This window comes from Rosa rugosa, chromosome 7, assembly GCF_958449725.1.
Source record: "Rosa rugosa chromosome 7, drRosRugo1.1, whole genome shotgun sequence".
In the NCBI taxonomy this organism is placed as follows: domain Eukaryota; kingdom Viridiplantae; phylum Streptophyta; class Magnoliopsida; order Rosales; family Rosaceae; genus Rosa; species Rosa rugosa.
In genome coordinates this window covers 3,805,234-3,829,532 of record NC_084826.1, presented here as the reverse complement: position 1 = coordinate 3,829,532, position 24,299 = coordinate 3,805,234, and the positions used below count along the sequence as shown (strand labels likewise).

Here is a 24,299-nt window from a genome sequence, read left to right as displayed (position 1 = left end):
TACTTAATTAGTTTCCAAAACAAGAACTTTTTCATTTTTAAGGGATATTAATGGGAAGAAGAAGATACAATGTACATGCATTATGAATTTTGAAATCTATCAGGAGGGAGGAAGCGTTCTGACAAGATCCCCCGAGCACGGAATAGTCTCTGGGCCTAGGAAGCCTTTGAGGACACCGTGTGATTGACAAATCAAAAAAAAAAAAAAACTTTGAAATCTAAAGAAGTAAATGAAGGGAAATATGGAAGACAGTGATATTATGCAATCTTCTATTTTTAGACTTGAAATTAGTTTTACACGTCTCGGTCAAACCAACTCATAAGTCATACCTCATTGAAATTACTTAAGTCGGACGAGACGTAGCATAGTAAAATTTATAATAATATATTAGTATTCCTAATTGAAAACTGATTTAGAGGTTTCTCAAACATAACAAATTAGCATATAATCTAACATCCAGATTTGCTCACCTAAGGGACAGTTTTAAGGGACTGTGAGGGACAAATGCATCTTAACCACATGTATTAAATATAAAAGCAGAAATTATAATAACTTAAAACTGTGCATTTATTTTCAGCCGTCAGATTCACTTGTCCCTCACAATCTCTTAAAAACTGTCCCTTAGTGAGCAGGCCTTATCTAACATCTTAGACGTTTCAACCCCACTTTTCTTTTTCTTTATTTAACTTTTAGTTACTTTTTTTAGATTGTATGTGCAATTTAATGCTTATATAAGAAATAAGAACATTCCTACTCAAGAAAATATTATTTTAGGGTTTGGCATAACAAAAATTAATTAATTAGGGTGTTATCACTTATTTGATTCTTTGATAGGGCGCAATCGACCGATACAGATATATCGAAATTTTGATAAAGTGAGATATCAAAAATATCGGTAATTTTCAGGCAGAATTTTTTTTTTTTTTTTTTCAAAGATTTAGTTTATGGAAATCCTAAATAGATATAAACGTCAACTTCAATTACATCCAAAAAGATAATATAGGTGGCTTAAAAGACGCTCACTGGTCTACAAAAATACAATAATCAAACTAAGATATATGACTCAAACCAAGATATAGGTGGTTTAAACTTTCCTTATACTTTTTATCAGGTTGTTGACCTAGCTCTGTTAGGGTTTACTCGACGACTTCCGTCCTCGAAAAATTTCTTCATCATGGCTCTTGGTGATGCATCTGCGGCTAGGAGAGCGGGGATTTTCTCCTTTATCTTTTCTGGCTGGCCTGAGGACAGCGGCGGCGGAGGTTTCCTTCATCGTGTTGTCCTGAATTTTAGGTTTTGTTTGTTACTCGGTTTCAGTGTTGATCTGATCTATGGCTGGGGTGTTTTGCCTCCGGTGCCGTTCCAGGCGGGGTCTTCTCTGGAGGCTGGTGTGATGATAGATTGGTGTGATTTTGATTCGGGGTCGGGTCAAAAGACTTCAGCGGCAAAGTCTGTATCCTTGGCGTCGGGCTTGGGATTGGGATCGTCTCTTGAGCATAGGATCGGGATAGGCTCCGGTTGTCGACCTCGGGCTTGGGAGTGGTTTATGTCCTTGAAGGTTGGTATGTTGGGATTGGGATCGGGATCGGGATCAGTCAGGATTGGTTCCGCTTGTCGAATTCGAATTCATGACTGCTTCCTGCTCTTGAGCATAGGTGGTGGAAGTGAAGCTCTGATTTGGCCTTCCAGGAATGATGTTGTGGGCTGGTCTCGACTTTCTAAGGTGGTCGCCGGTATGGCCAGAGTCGTCAGTGGTGGTGGCGGGGTGGAGCAGTCGAGTGCTAGGGTTTCTGCAAAATTGGACTGTTGGGCTCCATCTTGGTTATTGGGCTTGGATTGGACTGGGCTGCTTTGGGTGCAAAAGGCCCTTAGGGCTTCTTTGTTTATTGTTTAAATTTCATTTGGGTCGCAAGATCTAGTTGCTCGGTTGTTACATTTATTTACTCTGCTTTTGAGTTTCTAGGTTTTATTAGAATAAAAGTACTTAATTGTCCTTAAAAGGTGGGTGTACCCGGGAGTGCGAGGTTCTATTTTTCTTAGAATAGGTCTTTTGTACGTCCTAAAGGACGGCTCTTTCTGTCGGCCCCTCTGGGGTGTGTCGTTTCTGGTACTGCTCGCTAAATTATAAATTTGACTTACCTCATTCGATTAAAAAAAAAAAAAGATATAGGTGGTGGTTTAGTCATTTTACAAATATTTCTTTATTTTGTCGATACATATCCTAAATATCTTATATAACGGAGATATTTGACGATATTGAATAAATTTTGCCAAAATAGGGAAAGATAAGATATTTTCTCTATATAATATATCTGTCACTTAAAAAATAGATATCGGTGTATCAGCAGATATTTCAAACGCTAATTGAAATTAGCAAAGAAATGTGGAAAAAATTGTGATATAAATACATCAATTATTGAAAATTAACTTTCATTAGTGAATTGTCATAAAAATAAATAAATAAATAAATAAAACTTTGATAGATGTCGGCCTACTCTCAGCCGCGGAAGAATAAGAAGACAAAACGGAGACACCTAAGCGCCGTTCAAAACGATCCACGTGGACAAAAACGGAGACACATGGCCTCAGGCCACCGTTCCGAAATCTCAAAAGAAACAAAAAGAGAAGGCAAACCACCCAATCTCATTCCAAATTTCAATTTCGTAGGACTGGAAATTTAAGACACCACCCTCAAATATCTGGGCCAGGCTCTGTCTCTCTACTGGGCCCCAAAATTTTGAAAAGCGAATCCCATCCCCCCAGAAAGGCAGAAATTCAAAACGACTCGCTCTCTTCTCATAAATAAACAAACCAACCCCCTATCCCTTCCCTTCCCTTCCTTTTTAAATTTTAATCCCACGCCCTTCATTTTCTGCCATAAAGAACCCTAGCAAAACCCTAATCCCTAATCCTCAAAGATCTCCAAATCCCACATTCCCCATCACAAAATGGCCAAAAAGAAAGCGACCCATCAACCCAAAGACGCCACTAATCAAGAAGAAGAAGCAACCCAGCAGACCCAGAACCACAACAACAACACCACCGCCGCCTCCATGGGCGACGTGTTGTCGGAGAAGCTCGCCAACCTCAAGTCGCTGAACTCTCTGCTTCTCAAGGAGACCCTCGATCGGAGGCAGCAGGTGGAGGCTCTGGTCAAGGCCCAGAAGGGTTTGGAGTCTGAGCTGAGTAAGCTGGGAATGGAGAAGAAGCTCATGGAGGTTGAGTTGGTGGAGAAGAGTGACGAGGGGTTTGGTGTCGAGTTGGAGAAGAGTGTTTTCGGGGTTTTCGTGGCGGCCCAGATGGCTGAAATGCTGAGAGAGAAGGCTGAGATTGAGAGGGTGAAGAGGGAAACAGAGGAGGAGGTTGAGGTTTTGAGGAGGGAGGTGGATGAGCTTGTGGGGACTCTTGAAAATGAGAAGGGTAAGCTGAGCCGGGTGTGTTGGGAGAGAGATGTGGTGAAGGGGGATTTCGATGGCCTTGCTCTGGAGGCGAATGGGTTGAGGTTGAAGGTGGTGGAGATGGAGAGGAGAGAGAGGTGTGTGGAGGATGAAGTGGAGAAGGTGAAGTCGCAATGCCGAGGGTTGGTGGAGGAGAAATGTGACAAGGACAGAGTGGTTGAGGCGATGATGAGGGAGAGGGATTTGGCGGAGAGGAAGCGTGGTGAGTTGGAGAGTGTGATTGCGGATTTGAAGAGGGAGATTGGGAGGATTGTGAGGGAGAAGAATGAGATTGATAAGGCGAAGATTGGGCAGGAAGTGATGGTTTCTAAGTTGGAGAAAGAGGTCGGGCAATTGAATAAGGTTGGATTGCGTTTGAGGACGGAGAACGAGGGGTTGCAGAAGAAGGTTTCGGAGCTGGAGGAGAGTGTGGGTGAGGCTGCGGCGAAGGAAAGGGAGATGGAGACGGAGATCAAGGCCTTGGTGGAAGAGAAGAAGGAGAAGGAGGATAGAGTTGAGAGGTTGAATGAGGAAGTGAAATCGCAGAAGGCAATTTTGGATATGGTCACTGAGGAATTGGAGAACAAGGAGCAGAGAATCAAGGAAATAACTCAAAAGAAGAATCAGATTGAGGAGGCAAAGGCCAATCGAGATAGTGAAGTTGCTGAGCTGAGTAGACAAGTCGGTGAGCAAAGTGATGTTATATTTACTCTGCGAAAATCGTGCAATGAGAAAGAAGAGAAGAATGCACGGTTGGTTTCTGAAGTTTGTCAATATAAAGATGCTGTTGAGCGTGTTAAGCAAGAGAGGGCTGAGCTTCAGAAAAGTTTGGCTGAGCAGAAAAAGATAGTGGAAGATTTGAAGCTGATTGTTTCCGAAAGGGAGAAGAAGGTTAAAGAAATAGAGCAATTGTTGGGGAAGCTGAGGACTGAGAGCGATGACATTACTGAGAAGAATAAAGTGATGGAGAGCCACTTAGAATCATTGGCAAAGGAAAAGGATGTTGTGCAGAAGAGCCTTTCTGATGCTCAGCGGGATATTCATGATTGGAAGGTTAAATATGAATCGGCAGGGAGGACCTCGAAACAAGCATTGACTATGTTGAAGAACACTGCAGCATTCCTAGCTTCTCAATCTGAAGGGAAGAAGGAAGTGGCTATAAAGGAGAAGAACCTTGGAGAAGAAGTTCAACCATATGCAGCGGAGTTGGATATCGTACAGAGTGCTTTCAGAAACAATGAGAAGATGATTGAAGACTTGAAGCAACAACTGGAGTCTGTGCGCTCTGTGGCTCAGGCACAGAAGAGGAAGAGTTTCTGGACTTTGGTGTCATCGGCAACAACAATAATTGCTGCAGCATCTGTTGCATATGCTGCTAAAGGTCGCTGAGTGGCTCACTTGGTGTGTCAATTTTGTTATAACAACTACCTTGCTTTCTTGTCCAAGGTTTACTTGACGACACCATGGATATCATGTTTGTCCTTTTTGAACTCTGATCGAGATAATAAATGTGCATTTCTCTTACAACCTTAGCTTCCATTTTACTGCTTTTTTACAATATGTCATTCTTCATGGCTCAAGTCTTAGCTTAAATCTTTATATTTTTCTCAGTCCAACAGATGTAAAAGAGAACTTGAAAACACGCTCTTGTTCTATCAATATTAATCATATATAAGGAAGACTTTGTTACAATTTTAAGATGCAAATTGATCAATGAGATTATTAGTCATCTTTACTTGGACTAGTCTTCTGACCTTTGTATTGAAATGGTCAGATAATCTTCATTTATTTCAGTATTCAGGTGACTGATGCTATTGTTGTTATATAACCTTCTTTGGTTGGTTAGAGATTTCTTTCTTTGGCAATAACATTGTGTTTCTGGTCAGAATTTTAGTGTTGTTTATGGTTCTCTAAGATGCTTGTCAAGTTGTCATCATATTTCTCCAGGGTCAGTATGCTTATCATCATCCAGTCCTTGCATAGAATGAGACAAAAATCAAGAATAAATAGTGAGGAGAATTCATGTTATAGGAACACAAATCAATCAATGGAGAACTCGTTGAAATTTTTATAGCTGTAAGTTGTTAGAGGCAAGTCATATGAACAGCAGCTTAAACTTAATCTCAGAATCTTGGTTTAGGAATTTCTTGCTTACGTCAAGTTTGGCTCTTGGATGAATGAAATTGCTTTTAGCAAATTGGAAACTAAGCTAACTGGTTTGCTCCGCTTAAGGTTCTGTCCAGTCGCTGAGAAAGTAACTCGGAAGTTAAAGGATTACTGATTCTTTGTTAAACTTTGATGTCTGAGCTGTATAAGAAATGAGCTATTTATATTGAATTCATTCTCACTTCTACGAATGGATGATGACTGATCAGTGCATGAGAATTCTACTATATGAGCTCAAACTATGGAAAGGAGAAGTCTATTAGTCTCCCTAGGCCCAACTGCCCTAGCCTTTCTAAACTATGGTGTTCCTAAGTTGCCCATAGCGGCATAGCCACAAAAAACTCTGTTGGTCTTTCTTGTCTGGTAAACCCAGTTTTTTTTTTCTTTCTTTCTTTTTATTTGGGGATCCCTTTTGTATGTGGGAATGGTTCTCTAGTAACCTTATCAAGTGATGGGAAGTGAAAACCATAATTTGTTATACTGTGGCGATTATTTTATTATTAATATTATTATTATTATTTGAGGATAATTGAATCTCTTATCAGCTTAATCTCAATTAATTTTCAACTCTCTCTCACTACTTGAACTAACCCCAAGGGCTCGCACTGTAGGGATTTATTTTGACCCATCATTTTGCACTTTTTTTTTAATATCATTACATAGAGAAGTCCGAAAGGAAAAACAACTCTAACACACAACTAATCTTGACTTAGATAAGCCTAATAAATCGGCTTCTAGAAACTAACATCCACGTCCACAACCATGTTCTGCACTTGCTAACAAATCAACTACACATCTACGTTCTCTGTATACATGGTCAAGCAACACCCTCCAATTCTTATTTAGAAACTCTTGACAATTTGCAACAATGCTAAAAAGTGGGTGAAGGAGCTCTTGAGAACTAGCATAACAGCAATCAGGGAGTCTTTCTATTTGTAGCAGTCGACATCCATCATGCCAAAGCCATTTCTTTTTTAAAAGACCCCCGAGTTCAGCCTCTAAAACCTGACCTCTCATAGTTGAGTCTCTAAAACCTTATCAATGTCTAGATCAGCAGAAAAGTCATTCACCCATTCGCCCTTACCATTTCAAAGAATTCTCTCGGAACACATAATTCAATGTATCTATGCATACTGCCATCAACATTTAATTTATGTCAATCCTTATTTGGAACTTGCCAAACAAATATGAGACAGTTGACTTGCAAGTTGCAACTGTAGAGTGGGCAACCTTGTTTGCTTCAAACATTATTTTGTACTTTAAATACATTATTTTAGATTCTTAGTACGTTTTTTTTTTTTTTTCTTCTATTGATTCAGATATTTTATTATTTACATACACGCGCAGAAGTGAGTGCGTACGGAATCAATTTATAAGATTGTTAAATTGTAAGTGCCATATTGGTCGTCATGGAGAATATGATTCGAGTGGTTACAAAATCATGTAATCTAGAGCGTAAGATATTGCTTATGTAAGCATTAGGCTTGTAACCATTGATATCAATCAAATTCATAGTGGATGACGATTGCGCAAACCTCATCAAGATTGTCTCTACCAGATTTGACAAAAGCATGATGAGATGATAATCCCTGTTCCACTTTTAATTTGGGTCTCTCTTGAAAGCTTTTGGCCATCAATTTAATAAAATTCAATCCAATTCTTGTTTCTTTTTCATTAATTAAACTAATTACAGGGCTTGTTTGTTGTACAAACTTTTCTTAGTTAAAAGAAATTTTAATGAAGACAAATGCCTTGTCATGTCCCTTTTAGAAGCTTAGGCGCTTAGCTGTTGCTTACCCATTGTACTAGTTTTTATATCATTGTGAAAGGCACTGCCCCAGATTAGATATCCCCTTTGTTTGATTCTATAGTGGTCCCTAGAAAAATGAAAGAAATCCCCAAATGCCAACCACCACTAAAATATGGGACTATTCCTTTAGAACCAAGCCAATTCCCCAAAGAAAAGCTTCAATTTCACCCTCGAAAAAAAGAAAGAAGGGTAAGGTTACTTTCATGAAGTGACAAGGATGTCCTAACTCGGTCTCGATCACTAGCCAAAAATTAAACACTTCAATTATTTGGTAATGTAGACAATTAGGAATGCGTAATTCAGTGGAAATCCTCATTTCGGTCGCTTCTGATGACGACATGAGATCATTTAATCTTAAACTATTATGTTGTTCATGTTAGAAGGACAAGGCTACTTTCAAGAAGTGACAAGGATGACTTTACTCGGTCTCGATCAATGCCAAAAGAATACTAAACACTTCAATCATTTAGTAATATAGACAATTAGAGATGCGCAATTCGGTTGAAATTCTCATTCTGGTTGCCTCTAATGATGACATGAGATCTTTTAATCTCGAATTTCTCTGTTGTTCATGTTAGACAATCACGAAATCTCAACCTCTACGCAAAGAGACAGAGATACGATTCGATCCGTTTCATTGGTTGTTGAAAAAGAAACTTTTTTGAAAGTTCAAAAATAACACACATCCTGGCATCCTGCTTTACATTTTACCCCATTTCAAAAGCATAGGCAATGCAGATGCTTAGGTTGGACGAGACCTATTAGACTATACTCCTGTTTTTTTTGTGGTCATATAAAACTTTGTCCTTTAGTCACTTGTCTCTTTTCTTTTCTTTCCCCCTTTATGCTAGACCTAAGTCACTACCTGTTATTCCTCAATCATGGGAGAGTTTTCAGTACACGGCCTGAAGATACACGCACCGCTGAAATTGGACGGTTTTGAGTGATAAATAACAGACTCCATATATAAACCGCCGCGTATAGAAGAATTTTCGCTCAATCATATTCTAACTCCACCATCCACCTTTTACGTATGGTTATGCAGATGTTTATTTTAAGTCACATTTCAATCTATAGTAAGACTAGAGCATAAAAATCCAAAAGACTTCAAGCAGTAAAGCTTGAATGGAACCTGCACCATCAATCTTTTTCAGACCTATAATCCAATCAAGCATGAACCATCCTAGATCTTAAGGATGAAGCTAATGATGCCACAATTATTTGTGCTTCTTCTTAAGGACTGGACATAAGAAACTAATATAATTAATCAATAGCACATGAATAACAGATTATTCATTACAATAGCAACAGCTAATACACACTTACATAGATAATCTAGTAACATATCTATAAACAATACAACATCATAATACCATGGAAGCTTTAAGCTAGTCCATCCATGTTCTCAAATTAGCTATATATATAACATTAGCCAGTCATTGACTCATTGATCATCCACCAGAAGTTGAATTGCGAAATCCCAAATTGGTGGGACTGCTAAACTTAGTTAAGTAGATCCTGCTGTCTGAAAACCTTTATCGAACCAAAACCCCAAATTTGCAGAAACTCCGATGTCCACCAGAACAAAAGATGCTGAAAGATACATACCTTCTGCCTAGCCCTCCTCAGACCATGAACCAGAAGCCAGCAGGAACATAGTGGCACAATTACCAATACAACAGTGAATACTATAGCTACACAATCTTACAAACTGCAAACAAACCCTTCATTAGCGAGGGCACAATGTCAAACTTACGTTATATATCACGTGGCAGGTTGATTAAGTCAATCCTATTAACAATCAGACCTCACAAAGCTACTTATCTCATTCATTACGGTGTAGAAATGGTCATTGTTTGGCAACAAGTAGAAACCAATCGTGGCCTTGTCGAGAAATAGAAGCTTGACGTCCTGGCCAGCCTTCTCAAGTCCTTTAGCATAAGCTAGTTGCCAGTCCTGAACAAGATCCAAACCAGCCACCACCACAAGGCTCTTTGGGAACTTGACATCTTTAAGGCTTATACCCCTTGGGCCAAATGGATTACATGCAGGATGGTCCCTATCTTCTCCTTCAGGGAGAAAAGCTCTCCAATACCAGTCCCGGTCTTGGATAGTGACAAAGTATTTCCCATCCAGGCGCTCCTCAGATTCAGTTCTCTCTAGCCCACCAAACATTGGGTTGAGCAGTATGTTTCCCAACACCTCAATTCCAGATTCTGCTGCTCTCAAAGCAACATTGTGTACAATGTTCCCACCGGAGCTGTCACCAGCCAGATATATGTGAACTTTTGAGTCCTTTGTACTTTTAAGCCAGGACCGCGAGTTCACCCACTTCAGGGTTGTCCATCCATCATCATAGGCACATGGGAATCGGTTTTCAGGTGCTCGACGATAGTTCACCGAGACCACTACAGCCTTGCAATTGCCAACTAGTCTGCGGCACAGAATGTCATATATGCCACTGTTTGCAGAGGAGTGAGCAAAGCTTCCACCATGGAAGAAAATTATGACAGGAAGAACCTCAACCCCCACAGGCTTGTGGAAATCAAGAATGTTCAGCTGTGGTGCATCAGCACTGGCAGGTTGATAGATTCGAGTCAGTAAGCTAGTTCCTTTGTCAATGATGACATCAAATGAGAGAACCCCATCAACTGGATTTGCATTGGGTGCCACTTTCCGGTCAAGGAACTCTGCCAAGTGGCGGTTAAAAGTCCCGTCAGGGCGACGGAGGAGGTTGTAGGACAGCTTGAAGTTAGAGATCAGGACCCAAGTGTTCAATGGAACTACCATCTGTAAAGAGCACAAGATCCCAGAAACACATATGTTCATTTCATATTCCCAATGGAACAGGATAAGCATAACCAAAAATCAAGAACTACAACCTAATCCCAATAAGTCATAAATGAAAACAAACATTTTGCTATGATCTGGGTCTGCAGCATTGTATACACAGATAACAACTGAAGCATTCCCATAAAGCAGAGGAGCTAGCTATAGAAAACCTAAACCCCATTACCAAATCTTCAAGTAAAACAATACTCATCAAATCAAACTATCAACCTTCTCGAAATCAGCCTCCATATGACAAAACCACACCTCTAAAATCCATCACTCAACCCTGTTTTCCCCACCAAATCTCCAAACTAGACTACGAACCCAGCAACTCGCAACCAAATCACAAAACTTGGATGAAAGCAAAACCAAAAATTCCTAATCAGAACTGTTCAAAACCCAACTCAAAACAAGAACAACATCACATATTACAAAGAACCCACCAGGCCAAACAAAGAAAGAGACCCAAAATGCAAAGCAAGTCCATCAATTTAGCCAGGGAGGAAAAAAAAAAACACAAAAGTCCAAGGATGAAATAGTATACCTTGGAGTCAGTAAGGTCAACTTCATTAACTTCATTATTATCCTCCATTGAAAACCCAGAAGACGTTAGCCAAAACAGAGAGTTAGATCCTCTGAGATAATAATAATAATAAGAAGAAGAAGAAAGAAACCCAGTTCAGATATTCAAAACCCAGAAGCGAAATAAGCCCAACCAACCAAGACGAGAGCAAGCATTTAAACTTGAATCTCCCACAAAGGATCGTACTTTCTTAACCCCATTGGTCCCAGACAAAAGAAAAAACCAACAACCCCTAATCTCCAGGGGTTTCTTTCACTAACTTCAAGTGATGATAACACTTCAGAGAGAGAGAGAGATGCCAAGCCAGCAGTAGTGTATGTGAAGGAGCCGGTGCGAAGGATAAGAAGGCAGGCGCAGTTTAGCAAACTCAGAATCACTTTTTCAAACGTGCGCAGGCAGTGAAGTGGGAACAGAGGAGAAAGGGACAAAGTGAGCGGCCGAAAGAAACACGGTTAGTAGGGGCCACCTATCTAAAAGAAATTAATTTTGGTAATTAAAATTTTATTTTTTGGATTAATTACGATTAATTAGAAAATATTAAGAATTAAAATGATTTTAGACGCATGGGGAAATATTAAATAAAGAACTTTTAGGGGCGTGCCGCGTGCGGTGGAAGGAAGAGCACGTGAGGACAAACACAAAGTACTTAGCTTTTGGCTGTATCAAAGTCTCCATTCTGTCCTTGGTGCTGGGCTTTATTTACACCAACGCCATTATTAATGTGAGGGTAGATATTTTGTCGAACATGTAGACAATTATTTAGTATATATGATGTATCTAAGTTGTGTGTTATTTTTTTGTATCAAAAAAAAAAAAAAAAAAGTTGTGTGTCATTTTACTAAAACTGTCACATCTTGATAAGAGTTTACCATAAGAGGATGCAAATGCTTTTCATCTTTCCAATTGTTAGAAAAGGCAGGTTGAATAATCTTCTAAAAAAAGGGTAGGTTCAATAATTGAACAACTCTAGAAAAGTGCATATTTTTTATTAAAGGTCTCTCCGTATTATAACTTTCTTATAACAGATTTAAAAAGTTGTGTCTGGTCGATTTGGCTAGAGGATCGAATAATCTTTGTGAGCTTGATGAGCTTTGTTATCGCGTGTGTATTGATTGAAATCTCAAATTCATTCAAATTTTTTTTTTTTAAGGTTTAGAACCCAGCCTAATTGAGAGACTCAGCCTCATGCACGATATTATTAATAAAAGAAAGATGATCGTACGTCAGGGGGACATATAACCTTCACTTCGAGTACTAATATAAGAGTCCTCATAGAATGCATCCTCATCTAGCCAAATTCATTTGAGAAATTACTTACCATAACATATATTTGGTTAAGGTTTTTTTTTTTTAGAATGATATTTGGTTAAGGTTTTTAATGTGTAACTTCAGTGAATTGCATTTGTTCACTATGTAAAAATTTTGAATCCTATTGAACATAAAATGAGGTGGGCTAGCTAATTATGTGTTTTCTTAACATTGGCTAAAATGAGGTGGCCACTAGACCACTGCAAGTGTCCTAGTAGTTCTTGCCTAGTTGGGTGTGCTCCTCAACCTAGGTTCGAACCCTGAAGCTGTCAAAATGGCCAGACACTGTGCTGCAATGCACAATTGGAGCATTTCACATGCGCCGAAGGGGTTTATCTTGGGCCTAGGAAGCCTTTGAGTTCCCCTTGACAAAGTCAAAAAAAAAAAAAAACATTGGCTAATTTAGAGTTTAGCTACTATACTTAGATAGCTAATAAAAGCAAAATATATTGGAAATTAAGAAAAGTAAATGATAATTTATCAATAAGTGCAAAGGTCCGAAGCATCGAGAGAGAGCCACAAGAAAAGCCGAGTGCGAACCCTCCAGCGGCGTCGTCGGACGGGTTGAAGGGGACTTAGTGTACGGTGTTCGTTGTCTGTGGAATAAACCCAATAGGAGTGGCGGCTGTGTGGTGGCTTCGCTCTCCAGAACGCGATCTGGTGTTGACGGGGACGAAAAATGCAGGCTTGGCGGCTTGTGGATGGAGGTGGGGTCGTTTGCCCCACAAGAGGGAGATGGACAGTAGGAGGCGACGTCGTCTGGTGGTGCGAGGATGGGATCTGCGGGGATCAGATCAGATCGGAGTGTTTCGATTTGGTCTGATTTGATTCGAGCCGTCCGGTGGAGAGGGCTGGCTAGGGGCGGTGGTGATGCTTGCTGGCGTGTTGGGGAGGACGGAATGAGGGAGGGTCGACTAGAATCTGCTTGGTGCGGCGGGGTGGCCGTCGTGGCTCCGACTTGCGGGACGGGGGCGAGGTGCTTGCAGTCAGCTACTCTCTTTGATTGGCCTAAGTGGGTTTTGGGCATGGACTAGGGATCTGGGCCCAATTTCCCTTTATTTTATGTTTTATTGCTTTTTGTTACCATTAGTTAATTGTGGCTATATGCCAGCAATAAGTCCCTCCCATTTTTGGGTAGGGCGACGTGGGCGTTGTCCCGGTATGCACACTCTGTGTGCCTTGTCTGGCCTAGCGAGGCGGCGAGCTATTTGCTTGATCAAATGGACGCAACCTCCTAGTGACAGAATGAAATTGAGTGCCGCCATATTTATTTCTGTGCGGCAACATAGTGGGAAAGCTGTGCTATTTGTAATGATGCTTATTCGTTATAAAGTTATCTTTCCGGTATGTCACCGCTTTGTCAAAGCAAATAGAGTAGCCATTCGTGCACTCTTTGCTAATTGGTGCTTGTTAGAATACATAGATTCTGTGGAGAGTCCTGGTATTATTTCAGGATGTTCTCTTTATGCTTATTGTAATCTGGGGTTCAGGCTCTACGTCCCCCCCTTGTATTCTGCAATTTCATTAATCAAGGCTTGAGGGCAGCCGTACCAGGCCCATTTAAAAAAAAAAAGTAAATGATTGTTAATGTAAACAAAAAAAAATTGCTTTTTAAGAGCATACAATTGCATGTGACTGTGCTTGAACAGTTCAACAGTGCACCAGAACTAGTCTTCATACTTTATTCCCTCATCCAAATTTCATTTTCCACTTTCACAACAAATCACAATTAGTTAGTCTATATCAAGCTAAGAGCATTTTTAGCAATGCTAGCTATTTTTTAGTCAAATTTTAGCCAAAGTAACTAAAGGAGTTTTGTCCATTTACCCCATTTCTAGGGATTTTTTTCCCACTTACCCCATTAAGTTTTTTTAATTCTCTCTTACCCAATACACTCTAAGGGAGTCTTCCCTAATACCCCATTAAGATTTTTTTTTTGTTTTTGATTTTTTTTTTAATACCATTTTACCCCTCACCCCTTTGTTACTTAGAGAGAGAGAGATAGAGAAAATGGAAGAGAGAGAAACCATAGGAGACTTCGCCGGAGCCCGTCACCGGCCGCCGGAATCCGGTCAACTTTCGCCGGAATCCGGCCAACTTTCGCCTGAAACCGGTCACCGGTCGCCGGAATCCGGTCACCGGATTCCGGAATTTGCTGAAAATCTCACCGGAAAGTTTTTTTGCCCCCAATAGACATCTATTGCCCCCTAATAGACGTCTATTGCCCCTCAATAGACGTCTATTGCCCCAATAGTCTATTGCCCCCTAATAGACGTCTATTGACCCCCAATAGACGACTATCAGCCATGTATTGCCCCCCAATAGACGACTATCAGCCATGTATTGCCCCCAGTAGACGTCTATTGCCCCCTAATAGACGTTTAGATTACCAAAATGGTAATTAATCTTCCTAAAACTACACAAATAAAACTTTGATTAAAGAAAAAAAACGAGGAGATTACATCAATTCAAAACGTCTATTGCCCCCTAATAGACGTCTATTGCCCCCCAATAGACGCCTATAGACATCTATTGCCCCCCAATAGAGGGGCAATAGACGTCTATTGCCCCTAATAGACTTCTATCAGCCATGTATTGCCCCCCCAATAGAACTTTGGTCTATTGCCCCTAATAGAACTTTGGTCTATTGCCCCCCAATAGACGTCTATTGTCCCCCAATAGACGTTTATCAACCATGTATTGCCCCATAATAGATGTCTATTGCCCTCCAATAGACACTTTTTTTTTTCTTTTTTCTTCTTTCTACCTCCATTTTCTCTCTGTCATTGGGAAAAAAAATGATGAAAGTGGTACAAAGTTCAACCGAAATGGAACAATCTCTACAACATTATTCTTTTTTGACAGAATACATAATTAAAGCAATTGCTCAACAAAATACGCCACCATATATCAAATAGTGAATAAGAAGATGGGAGGATGGATATTAGCTCCATAAGTCTAAGGACCAGTGCAAGCAAAAGAATACAATACTTGAGGGAGTTCTAAAATTACAACTATACCATCTATGGAATTAATTTCTCACTATCGTCACATGCTTCAGAAGCATCTGGACATCACCACCTATATATTGAACCCTCTATCGAGAGGTAATTGATCTTTTCCTCAATTTCCACTCCAAGGTGCTTCACATTAGCCCCAAAATTTCCACTGCTCGCTGCAAGTTTCTTTTGGAATTCACGGTCCACTTTGGCACCGTAAACCTGCAATTTTGACCAGATCTGGGCATCAAAACTAAAATAATCAAACCTGCAATTTTGACCAGATCCGGGCATCAATGGATGCGCCAACTTCCCGTGGCTAACTGTAATTCGAAGCTCTCTCTCTGTAAAGAGACACCAGGGAGCTAGGTAGAAGCAACGAGCACGAAGAACAAGCAAAAGGCAAAAGAAGATCCATAACTGTTTCTGGAAAACCCGAGGATGCTGTTGCTGAAACTAAGACCACATAACGACGGTGGCGAGAGGGGGGAGAGAGAGAGAGATGCAGTCGACGGCAGTAGCAGCCGGCCCCTGTTCGTCGGGGTTTCGGCCCACGACGGCCTAGGCGAGCCAGTCGCGAAGTTGGCGATGGCGCTTTGCAGGGCGGAGAGAGAAAGAGAGCGATCTGAAAGAAATCGGAGAGGGACGTGAGAGAGGAGAGAGATCAAGGGGTTTATTAATTTGATTAAGGGCAAAATTGTCATTTTACTTCAAATTGGGTAAGTGGGAATAAAAATATCTTGCTGGGGTAAGTGGGATAACTTTGGCTCATTTTGGGGTTTTTAGTCAAGGACCCGTAACTAAAAAGTCATTTTAGCTAACCACTTTAGAAATACGTCTGCATCAATGCTCTCTATTTTAACTAGTTTTGAATTTATATAATTTTTAAATAAATATTAAATAGTTTAAATGTATTTATAAATTACATAAAATAACTTAAAATGAATGTTTTCAATTATAGAGAGCCTTATCTCGCTCTCTATAGTTAGGAGCGAGATAACTAAAAGTTATAATAGAGAGCCACTTAAGAGTTTGGTGTAGCTAAACATCCTCTAAAATAGATAAAAAGTTAAGGGTGTGTCCTGTAACGTTTTATGAAATTATTTTTGTAATACTGGATTGTAGAATGAAAATAGGGAATCAAACTACAAGTTTTTAAGATGTAAATACATGTTCGGCACAAGTATTTCAAAATTTGAAATATTAAAAACATATCTATCATTTCAAAAAAAAAAAAAATCTGTAGCACTCAGTTTATACAATCTGAAGCTCTATTTTTTTTTCTTCAAGGAGAAAAATCATTTTTAGTTTTTCCTCAGTAATCTTGAAAGATTGACTATTTTGTTTGTATTGATCATGAATCATTTATTGGTTGTTGTTTAAGGAGATTGAACAAGAAGAATCAATTCCCTCAATTTTGTCTATACAATATATCATATGAAATTGCAAGCTCCTGAATCTTTAGTTCAAAACGATAATTCAATCAAATGTCTCAACCTTAGTTGTTAATTCCTCTAGCCCATGAGATAATCTAATTATATTGAAGCATAAAAATGCCGAAGCTTTCACCCTAAATCATCCATATAAATTAGATCTGGCACATGAAAGAGGAATTTTTTAAATCCTTCATTTTTCACCACTGCATGATTCTGCAAGTTTCAATTGATTGAAAAAGACGGGGAAGAAGAAAGTTAAAACAACAGATAAAGTAGATGAGATCATGAGAAGAGAGAACAAGTCTCAATGGAAATTGTGGGAGAGAAAGAGAGAAAGATCGAAAGAGAGCGAGAAGAAGAGTTTGTGGATCTATGTGCTTAAAAGTAAAAAAATAAAAATAAATCACTTTCTCTAATTACAGGGTGGGTTGTTTTCAGGAAACAAAGAAAACGTCAAAAAGTCATTTCCCATATTTATTCATAGTTCCTGAATTGTTTCCTAAAATTTGTTTTCCCTGTTTTTCAAATTTAATGCACCGAACGCAAATTACATAAGTTTTTGAATTCGTAAAATAAAAAACAGTACCGCAAAATGATACCGAATGGGCCCTAAACATCCTCTCCAAAATAGTTAAGGAACCAAAATAGAGAGTCTGTTAAAGATGCTCTAAGTTTTGCTAAATTTACTTTTTATTGAAAGCAAAATACAAGCTTCCACAATTAATCAAATTTCCATTCCTTTTTTAGCATTTCTCTTTTTGAGTCTCAAATCAAGAAAATACAGTACAAACCACTGCAAGTGGCCTAGTGGTTCTTGTCTAGTTGGGTGTGCTCCCCAACCTAGGTTCGAACCCCGAAGCTGTCAAAGTGGCGAGGCACTGTGCTGCAATGCACAGTTGGAGCATTTCACATGCGCCGAAGGGGTTTTATCTTGGGTCTAGGAAGCCTTTGGATTCCCCTTGACAAAGTCAAAAAAAAAAAAAAAAAAAAAAAAAAAATACAGTACAAGCACGAGAGTTAAGTCGCATATTCCGATAGCACTCTCGTCCAAACATATACAATTTCGCAACTCTTATGATATATGAAGTTAATATTACTAGTATGATGACATACTTTTTTTATTGGTGATAATAATACAAAAGTTGGGCAAGAAGCATTTTCATAGATGTGTCATGTGAATGAAAGAAGCTCCAAAAACTCTTAACATATGGCCAAGAATTTGACGAGACAGTGGCATATGCATATTGAACAAATCCAATTGCCATTGCCTTGAAGAAACTGACTAATATACATGTGCCATCTTCTTTCCTTTTACAGATACGGTCTTGCTGAACTTTCATTGTGTTTCTCAAGTCAGGAAAACCAAAACACATGTATGTGTGTAGTGTCTTACTGTCTTTTGCAAAATTAAACCTAACTTTTGCGCCCACCACCCCCCCCTCTTTCAATTAAAGTCGATAAGGTTGATCAGTTTTGTTTTGTCATCACCTGCAATGTGCATGTAACTGGGGATTGGGTGATCGATGAACTAAAGATAGAATTGGGAGAGCGAAAAGAGAGTAATGCAAATAAAGAGTTCAATGAAATAGTTCAAAACAACTAAAGTAAAGATAATTGAGTAAATAAAACTTCATCTTTCAGCTAAAGTCGATGAGATTGATCTGTTTTGTTTTGTCATCGCGCGTCTACAAGGTGCATGTAAGTGGGTGTCGGGTGACGAAGTAACGATAGATCGAGCTGAGAGAATGAAACGAGAGTAATACACATAAAATGTTTGAGGAAATGTTTCAAGGAAACTAGAGTAAAGACAATAATAAAGCAAACAACAACAAATCAAACTATCAGAATATGAAGTCGTATGCTCTGCTCTTAGGAAGAGAAATTCATGAATTTAGCAAATTTTTGTTGGAATTCTCGGGAATATTGAAACCCTCAAGGCAAGAGTCGTTTAATGTAATCACGTACTCATTATAGTGTCACACGTAACCCTCTCGATTTCGAAATTTCAGGAAAACTTTGAATCTAGACAGGTTGACACTTGACAGCATCAATTATTTAGTTCAGCAACTATGCCCTCTTCAATTTGATTGCTTTTGAAGAGGTAGGGAAGCAATTAGACTATTGCATGCAGTACACAGTAGCTGGCCATGAAGCAACCAAATGAATGAACAAGCACTTGGCATCTGGTTCCCTCAAGTCAGTAGTCACTGTCCTTGAACCTCACCATCAGTGGTCTACTTTCACTATTATTATTGCAACCCAGTGGGTTTGGAAGCATTGGTGATTGGTGTAAGTGTGAGGTCAACAATTAGGAACAGTTCTTGGATTCTTGTGGGCTATCATTTTTCCTTCCAAATGGCAAATGCTAAAGAAATTGAAAAGAAATATCATCCCCTTCTCTAGGCTAACAAATGCACGATTGCCCCCTTTAGTCCTTTACTAGGGCATCTTCTTTCTTTTGCTTGTTTGTGTATGGATGGCCCAGGATTCAACCCCATCCTCCTTCCTAACATCACTTTTGTCTTTTTATGCACCTTCGGCTCTCCTCTTGACACCTTAGCTTCTTGGTTCTCCTCTCATCTCTCTCTTACTCTCTCTCCACTACAACAGAAAAGCTAATTTGCGAGGAACAAGTTTGTCGCTGAAAATCAAAATTTCCTCGCCGTAGTGTTTTCGCGAGGAAAATATTTTGGTCGTCAGTTCCTCGTAGTAGGGTGGTCAAGAAAAGTTTTCGCGAGGAAAAAACTATTTTTTCGCAATACCTTTTTCACGATGAAAATAATTGTTCTCGCCGATATTCTTTAGCGACAATTTCTTTCCTCGCCTACACTCATACTTTTTCCTCGATAAAAAAGTTTCGGGTGTCAGAAAATAGTCGTTAAATATATTTCCTGACAAAATAGATTTCGTCGCTAAATGTATGATTTCCTCGCTAATGTCAAATTATAATTTAAAAGTACAAATAATAAAAAAAATACAAACTACGTTTTCGTCGTTGTAGATATCTTTCCGCAAAGAAGTGTTTCCTCGCTATAAGCTATCTTCAATGAGGAAATTTATTTTCGTCCTAATATGTATATTTTTAGCGAGAAAACTACTCTACTCACCAAAGGTACTCAATGACGAGGAACTTTACATTTGTCAATGTAGGTTAGTTGGTCTATAACGAGGAAATTAATGTTTGTCATTATAAGTTCTAGTCTATAGCGAGAAAATTTACTTTCTCGATGTAGATTCTATAGTCTAGCCAATCCAAAATTTCAGGCTTTTGACTTTTTGTTCATGACTAAACCTCAGTCACATGCATTAGTGACCATGCCAACAAACCACTAAAACATTAATCATTGAAAAGAAAATATAAATCTGTGAATAAATAAACAAATAGCCTTTCTACGCTATTGATTTTGGGTCTCCATTACACTTGAACATTTGTAATGTATACTCATCAATAAAAGAAACCAATTGTGCAGAAGTCTAACAATTTTTTTTTTTTTTTAAACATTAGAAGTCTAACTATTTGAGAGATGCTGCAATGCTGCACTTCTGAGTTTTGTCCACCCAATACCATTCTGCAGATGAAAAACATAAAGCAATATGATTTACTGTGAAGGAGAATGCAACAAAATACACTTCTAAGCAATTTCATTATACAAAGAGGTAACATGTGAAAACAAGAAGGGCATATGGGGGTTATAAAAAGCAAAGACACTTGCAACAGCTACAACACAAACTACATTAAGAGACTGGTCAAAGCTAACCCTTTCACCATTTTCTTATAAGCAAATTCATTACAAGGGCCAACAGATACTTCGTGCAAACAAAAGAGGCAAGGGGTTATAAAAAAGCAGAAACACGTGCGACAGCTACAACACAAACTAGATTCAGAGATTGGAAAAAGCATGTTATTAATAGCAATGCTAATTCAGACAAAAAGAAATGCAAAGATGCAATGGTTCACTGTTATTAATAGCAATGTTATTAATCCCTTGATTATCTTCTATTCCATTGAAGGTTCAAGGTCAACCTTGATAAGACTGGGGTATCTGCTCATTTAGAGATTCTGAAACATGAAGAACTTTATCCAACTCTGTTGAGATTCAGGATATTAAGATGGCAGTATGAAGTATGAACTAAAAATGCATCAAGTATCTAAATCACTGACCATCTATAATATGATGAAGTATATAGTACTACGTATAAATGCAAAATAATAAAAGTAAAAAATTTGAACATATAAAAGGAACAAAAAAAGTTGTAGCTTTACCTCATAAAAAAAGGCCTGCAGGAAAGACTTGAGCTGTGGTGAGTTGGTGGTCAGTATTTTCCTAGCAATCGATGGGTATGTGCTACCTAAAACCTTGTAATCTGGGTTAAAGTCAATAGCAACACCTTCCAAAACAGCAAGACTGTGCCATAAAACTTTTTTAGACAACACCAATATTGAGCATTTGGCATGAACATGAATAATATTCAAAAAAGAAAGTTAAAATTGTTTACCTGTGTGCCAACCTCCCAATGTGATCAGTAATTCAAATAGTCTTTTGCAGTTCTTTCTTCAAGGAACATCCTTTTAAAAATAGGCCATATCAGAAACCACAGTCATGAAAAACATTGAAATAATCCTTATCATTCTCAAGTAAGTTGTACTGGTTAAACTCAAACACGCAGTGACGCAGACTACAAATCATTCTTGGCAACCTTTCTTCCAAGACTTCTTTATAACATCATAGTCGTAAACTCTTTTCTCAATCAGTAATCCACACCCAACGCAATGAACTGAAATCATAATGAGCCCATCACGAAACAGCACAATTCATTAACTAATTCCCTTCAAGGTTAAACCTTTAAACAGTAAAACATGAGAAATTTCCTCCTAATAGAACAACATAGTGAATCGATTTTCATATTCATCAAAAACATTACATTTTCTCTGATAACAAGAGGAGAGATCAAAAAGCCCCAAACTTTTTTCTTCAATCAATTTCCAAACTTCCAAAAACATGAGCAAATGGGCACGATCCAAATGCAACAAGCTAAAATTCACTCAAATTTCAAATATACTGACGCAATTCCAATCAATTCTCAGTTTATACACAAATAGAAACACACCAACGTAAATTAAGAGAGCCCAATGGTATTATGAACCAGACTAGAGAGTTGGGCGGCCTGACCTTTGATATCAATTGAGAAAGAGAAGGCTGATTCCGGAAGAGGAGTGAGCCAATTCGCCTCTGCAACATCAGGAAGCCTTTTGATCACCCATGCAGTTTCAGTTTGCCCCCAAACCCCAGCCGAGCACTCCGACTCATTTGTTGTTCTGTATGCTGAACCTTTAGGGTTTTTTCTGTCGTGTTACTCTTCTAATTGAGTTTTTATTTTTGCCTTTAGGCGCATTTTTGAGTTAGAACTTACAAATGTCCCGCTTTTTATTTTTATTTTTTCAAAACCCGCCTTCTCTAATTTTTTTTTTCTTGCCTCAACGTTATGAAGTTTAGAGTTTAGGGATTAGGGGTTAGGTTTTTAAGGCTTATGTCATGATAATGGCTAACTAAATGATTTAGAGTTTACAAATGTCTCTAATATTGAACAAAGTGTGTTCGTTGACTTATGTCTTCCAAGTTCTACACCTTAATGAAATATAAGGTGTCCTAAAAATAAAACAGTTTGAATCGTCAAATCATAGTGGTCCCATACGCAAATTGTTAACATGTGAAGATGTCAGGTATATTCGTATATAAAGTGAATGCAAGATCAATGACAAAGAAACGGGGAATATAAGTCATCTAGGTATATATGTTTATATACATGTATACGTACACACACACACAGTTATATATATATATATTTATATACATGTATACGTACACACACACAGTTATATATATATTTATATACATGTAGACGTACGCACACACACATATATATATATATATATGGCCCTTTTAGTGAGAGATCCTTTTTTTTTGTCATTTTAAGGGATCGCTTGTGGAACTCATTTTTGGATCACATATCAGCATCTCGACCGTTCAGTTTTTAGGTCCCTATGAGTAGATCACTTCTGCAAATTTTTAGCCAAATTGATAATCGTTAAGGTACCGAAATAGATCAAATCAATGGATGAACCGAATTTGTCCAACCTGAACCGTTCATGTTTAGAAATGTAAATCACAACTATGAATGCCTTAACAATCATCAATTTGACTGAAAATTTGCAGAAGTGATCTAAACATTGAGACCTAAAAATTAAACGGTCGAGATGCCAAAATGTGATTGAAAAGTGAGTCCTACAAGGAATCAATGGATGAACCGAATTTGTCCAACCTGAACCGTTCATGTTTAGAAATGTAAATCACAACTATGAATGCCTTAACAATCATCAATTTGACTGAAAATTTGCAGAAGTGATCTAAACATTGAGACCTAAAAATTAAACGGTCGAGATGTCAAAATGTGATTGAAAAGTGAGTCCCACAAGGAATCCTTTAAAATGGCAAAAAAAAAAAATTATCCCTTAGTGAAAGGGCCATAAAAAAAAAATTATATATATATATAGAGCGGAGCTCCGCTTTGAAATTAACGTGTGAAGTTCGAGTTTTTGGTCACTTTTTGGTTGCATATCCACATCTCGACCGTTTAGGTTTTAGATACTAGTGTATAGATCATCTCTACAAATTTTTAGCCAAATTGATGATCGTTAAGGCATTGATAACTGCTTTAAAGCTAGTACGGTTCAGGTTGATATATATATATATATATATATATATATATATATATATATATATATAAAACTGAACGGTTAACATGTGAATATGTGATCGAAAAGTGGGTCAAATATGAAAATCCGTTCCTTAACTTAGGTAAGGAGGTCCTTAGTAGAGAAAGACTATATATATATATATATATATATATATATATATATATATATAATAGATGAACTGAACCAAGCAATCATGCATTCCTAGTAGTCCTATGATTATAGAGGTCAGGTGCCAAAATTCAAATGAGAAAGTATTGTTTAAAGAATTACAATCATTGTATTTATTTAAAAATAGTTAAAAAAAAAAAATTATACGATAGTAGGAATCATCTCTAGACAGACAAATAAAGCAAAACTTTAAGTAATGTCAATTACCTTGGCTTTCACTTTGGTTTAGTCACCCATAAAATAACAATTAATACATCGGGTTCTTCTACAAAAATATAATAAAATATTAATTATTATATTATTTTAATAAAAAAAACAATGATGAGTTTCTATTCTCAAAAAAAAAAAAAAAAAAAAACAATGATGAGTTATTTTGTTCCGTGCTAATTGCAATTTTTGGCTGGTAAATTTTTTTCACTGAATATTAATTTTTAACTAGTAAACCATAGTTTTATCGTCGTTGAATTTGACGGTTTTACACAATTTTCTATCAAGTCTAGAATGACGAAATTGTTATTTTCTCGCTAATTGCTTCTTTTAACGAGGAAATTGTTCCTCATAGCAAATTTTTAGCGAGGAAACCATAGTTTGTCCCCATTGAATTTGGCGGGACATACACAATTTTTTGCCAAACTAATAACAAGGAAAGCGCTATTTCCTCGTCAATTGCTTCTTTTGACGAGGAAATGGTTCCTCGTAGAACACATACTTTTAGCGAGGAAACTAAGTTTTGTCACCATTGAATTTGGCGGGTTTTACATAATTTTTTGCCAAACAAATAAGGACGAAATCGTTATTTCTTC

General features: G+C 38.1%; 2 protein-coding genes and 1 long non-coding RNA gene across 4 annotated transcripts; 1 reads left to right on the top strand and 2 right to left on the bottom strand.

Annotated features, from left to right (window-relative positions):
* Window positions 1-2,801: 2,801 nt before the first annotated feature.
* Window positions 2,802-4,964, top strand: LOC133721048 (uncharacterized). The gene has a single exon (XM_062147564.1). The coding sequence runs from the start codon at window positions 2,949-2,951 to the stop codon at window positions 4,824-4,826; it is 1,878 nt and encodes a 625-aa protein (XP_062003548.1). The 5' UTR covers window positions 2,802-2,948; the 3' UTR covers window positions 4,827-4,964.
* Window positions 4,965-8,660: 3,696 nt separating this feature from the next.
* Window positions 8,661-11,175, bottom strand: LOC133720607 (gibberellin receptor GID1C-like). The gene is made up of 2 exons (XM_062147014.1): window positions 10,790-11,175; window positions 8,661-10,203 (listed from the first exon to the last, which is right to left on the bottom strand). The coding sequence occupies exons 1-2, from the start codon at window positions 10,835-10,837 to the stop codon at window positions 9,208-9,210; spliced, it is 1,044 nt and encodes a 347-aa protein (XP_062002998.1). The 5' UTR covers window positions 10,838-11,175; the 3' UTR covers window positions 8,661-9,207.
* An 8,720-nt stretch (window positions 11,176-19,895) lies between these two features.
* On the bottom strand, window positions 19,896-22,177 carry LOC133721730 (uncharacterized). Of its 2 annotated transcripts, none has more exons than XR_009852325.1 (4): window positions 21,743-22,177; window positions 21,069-21,347; window positions 20,836-20,977; window positions 19,896-20,140 (listed from the first exon to the last, which is right to left on the bottom strand). It is a non-coding gene; the product is annotated as an uncharacterized LOC133721730 (long non-coding RNA). The 2 variants fall into 2 exon arrangements; XR_009852324.1 differs by having other exon boundaries at window positions 21,069-21,138; window positions 21,743-22,170.
* Window positions 22,178-24,299: the final 2,122 nt, after the last annotated feature.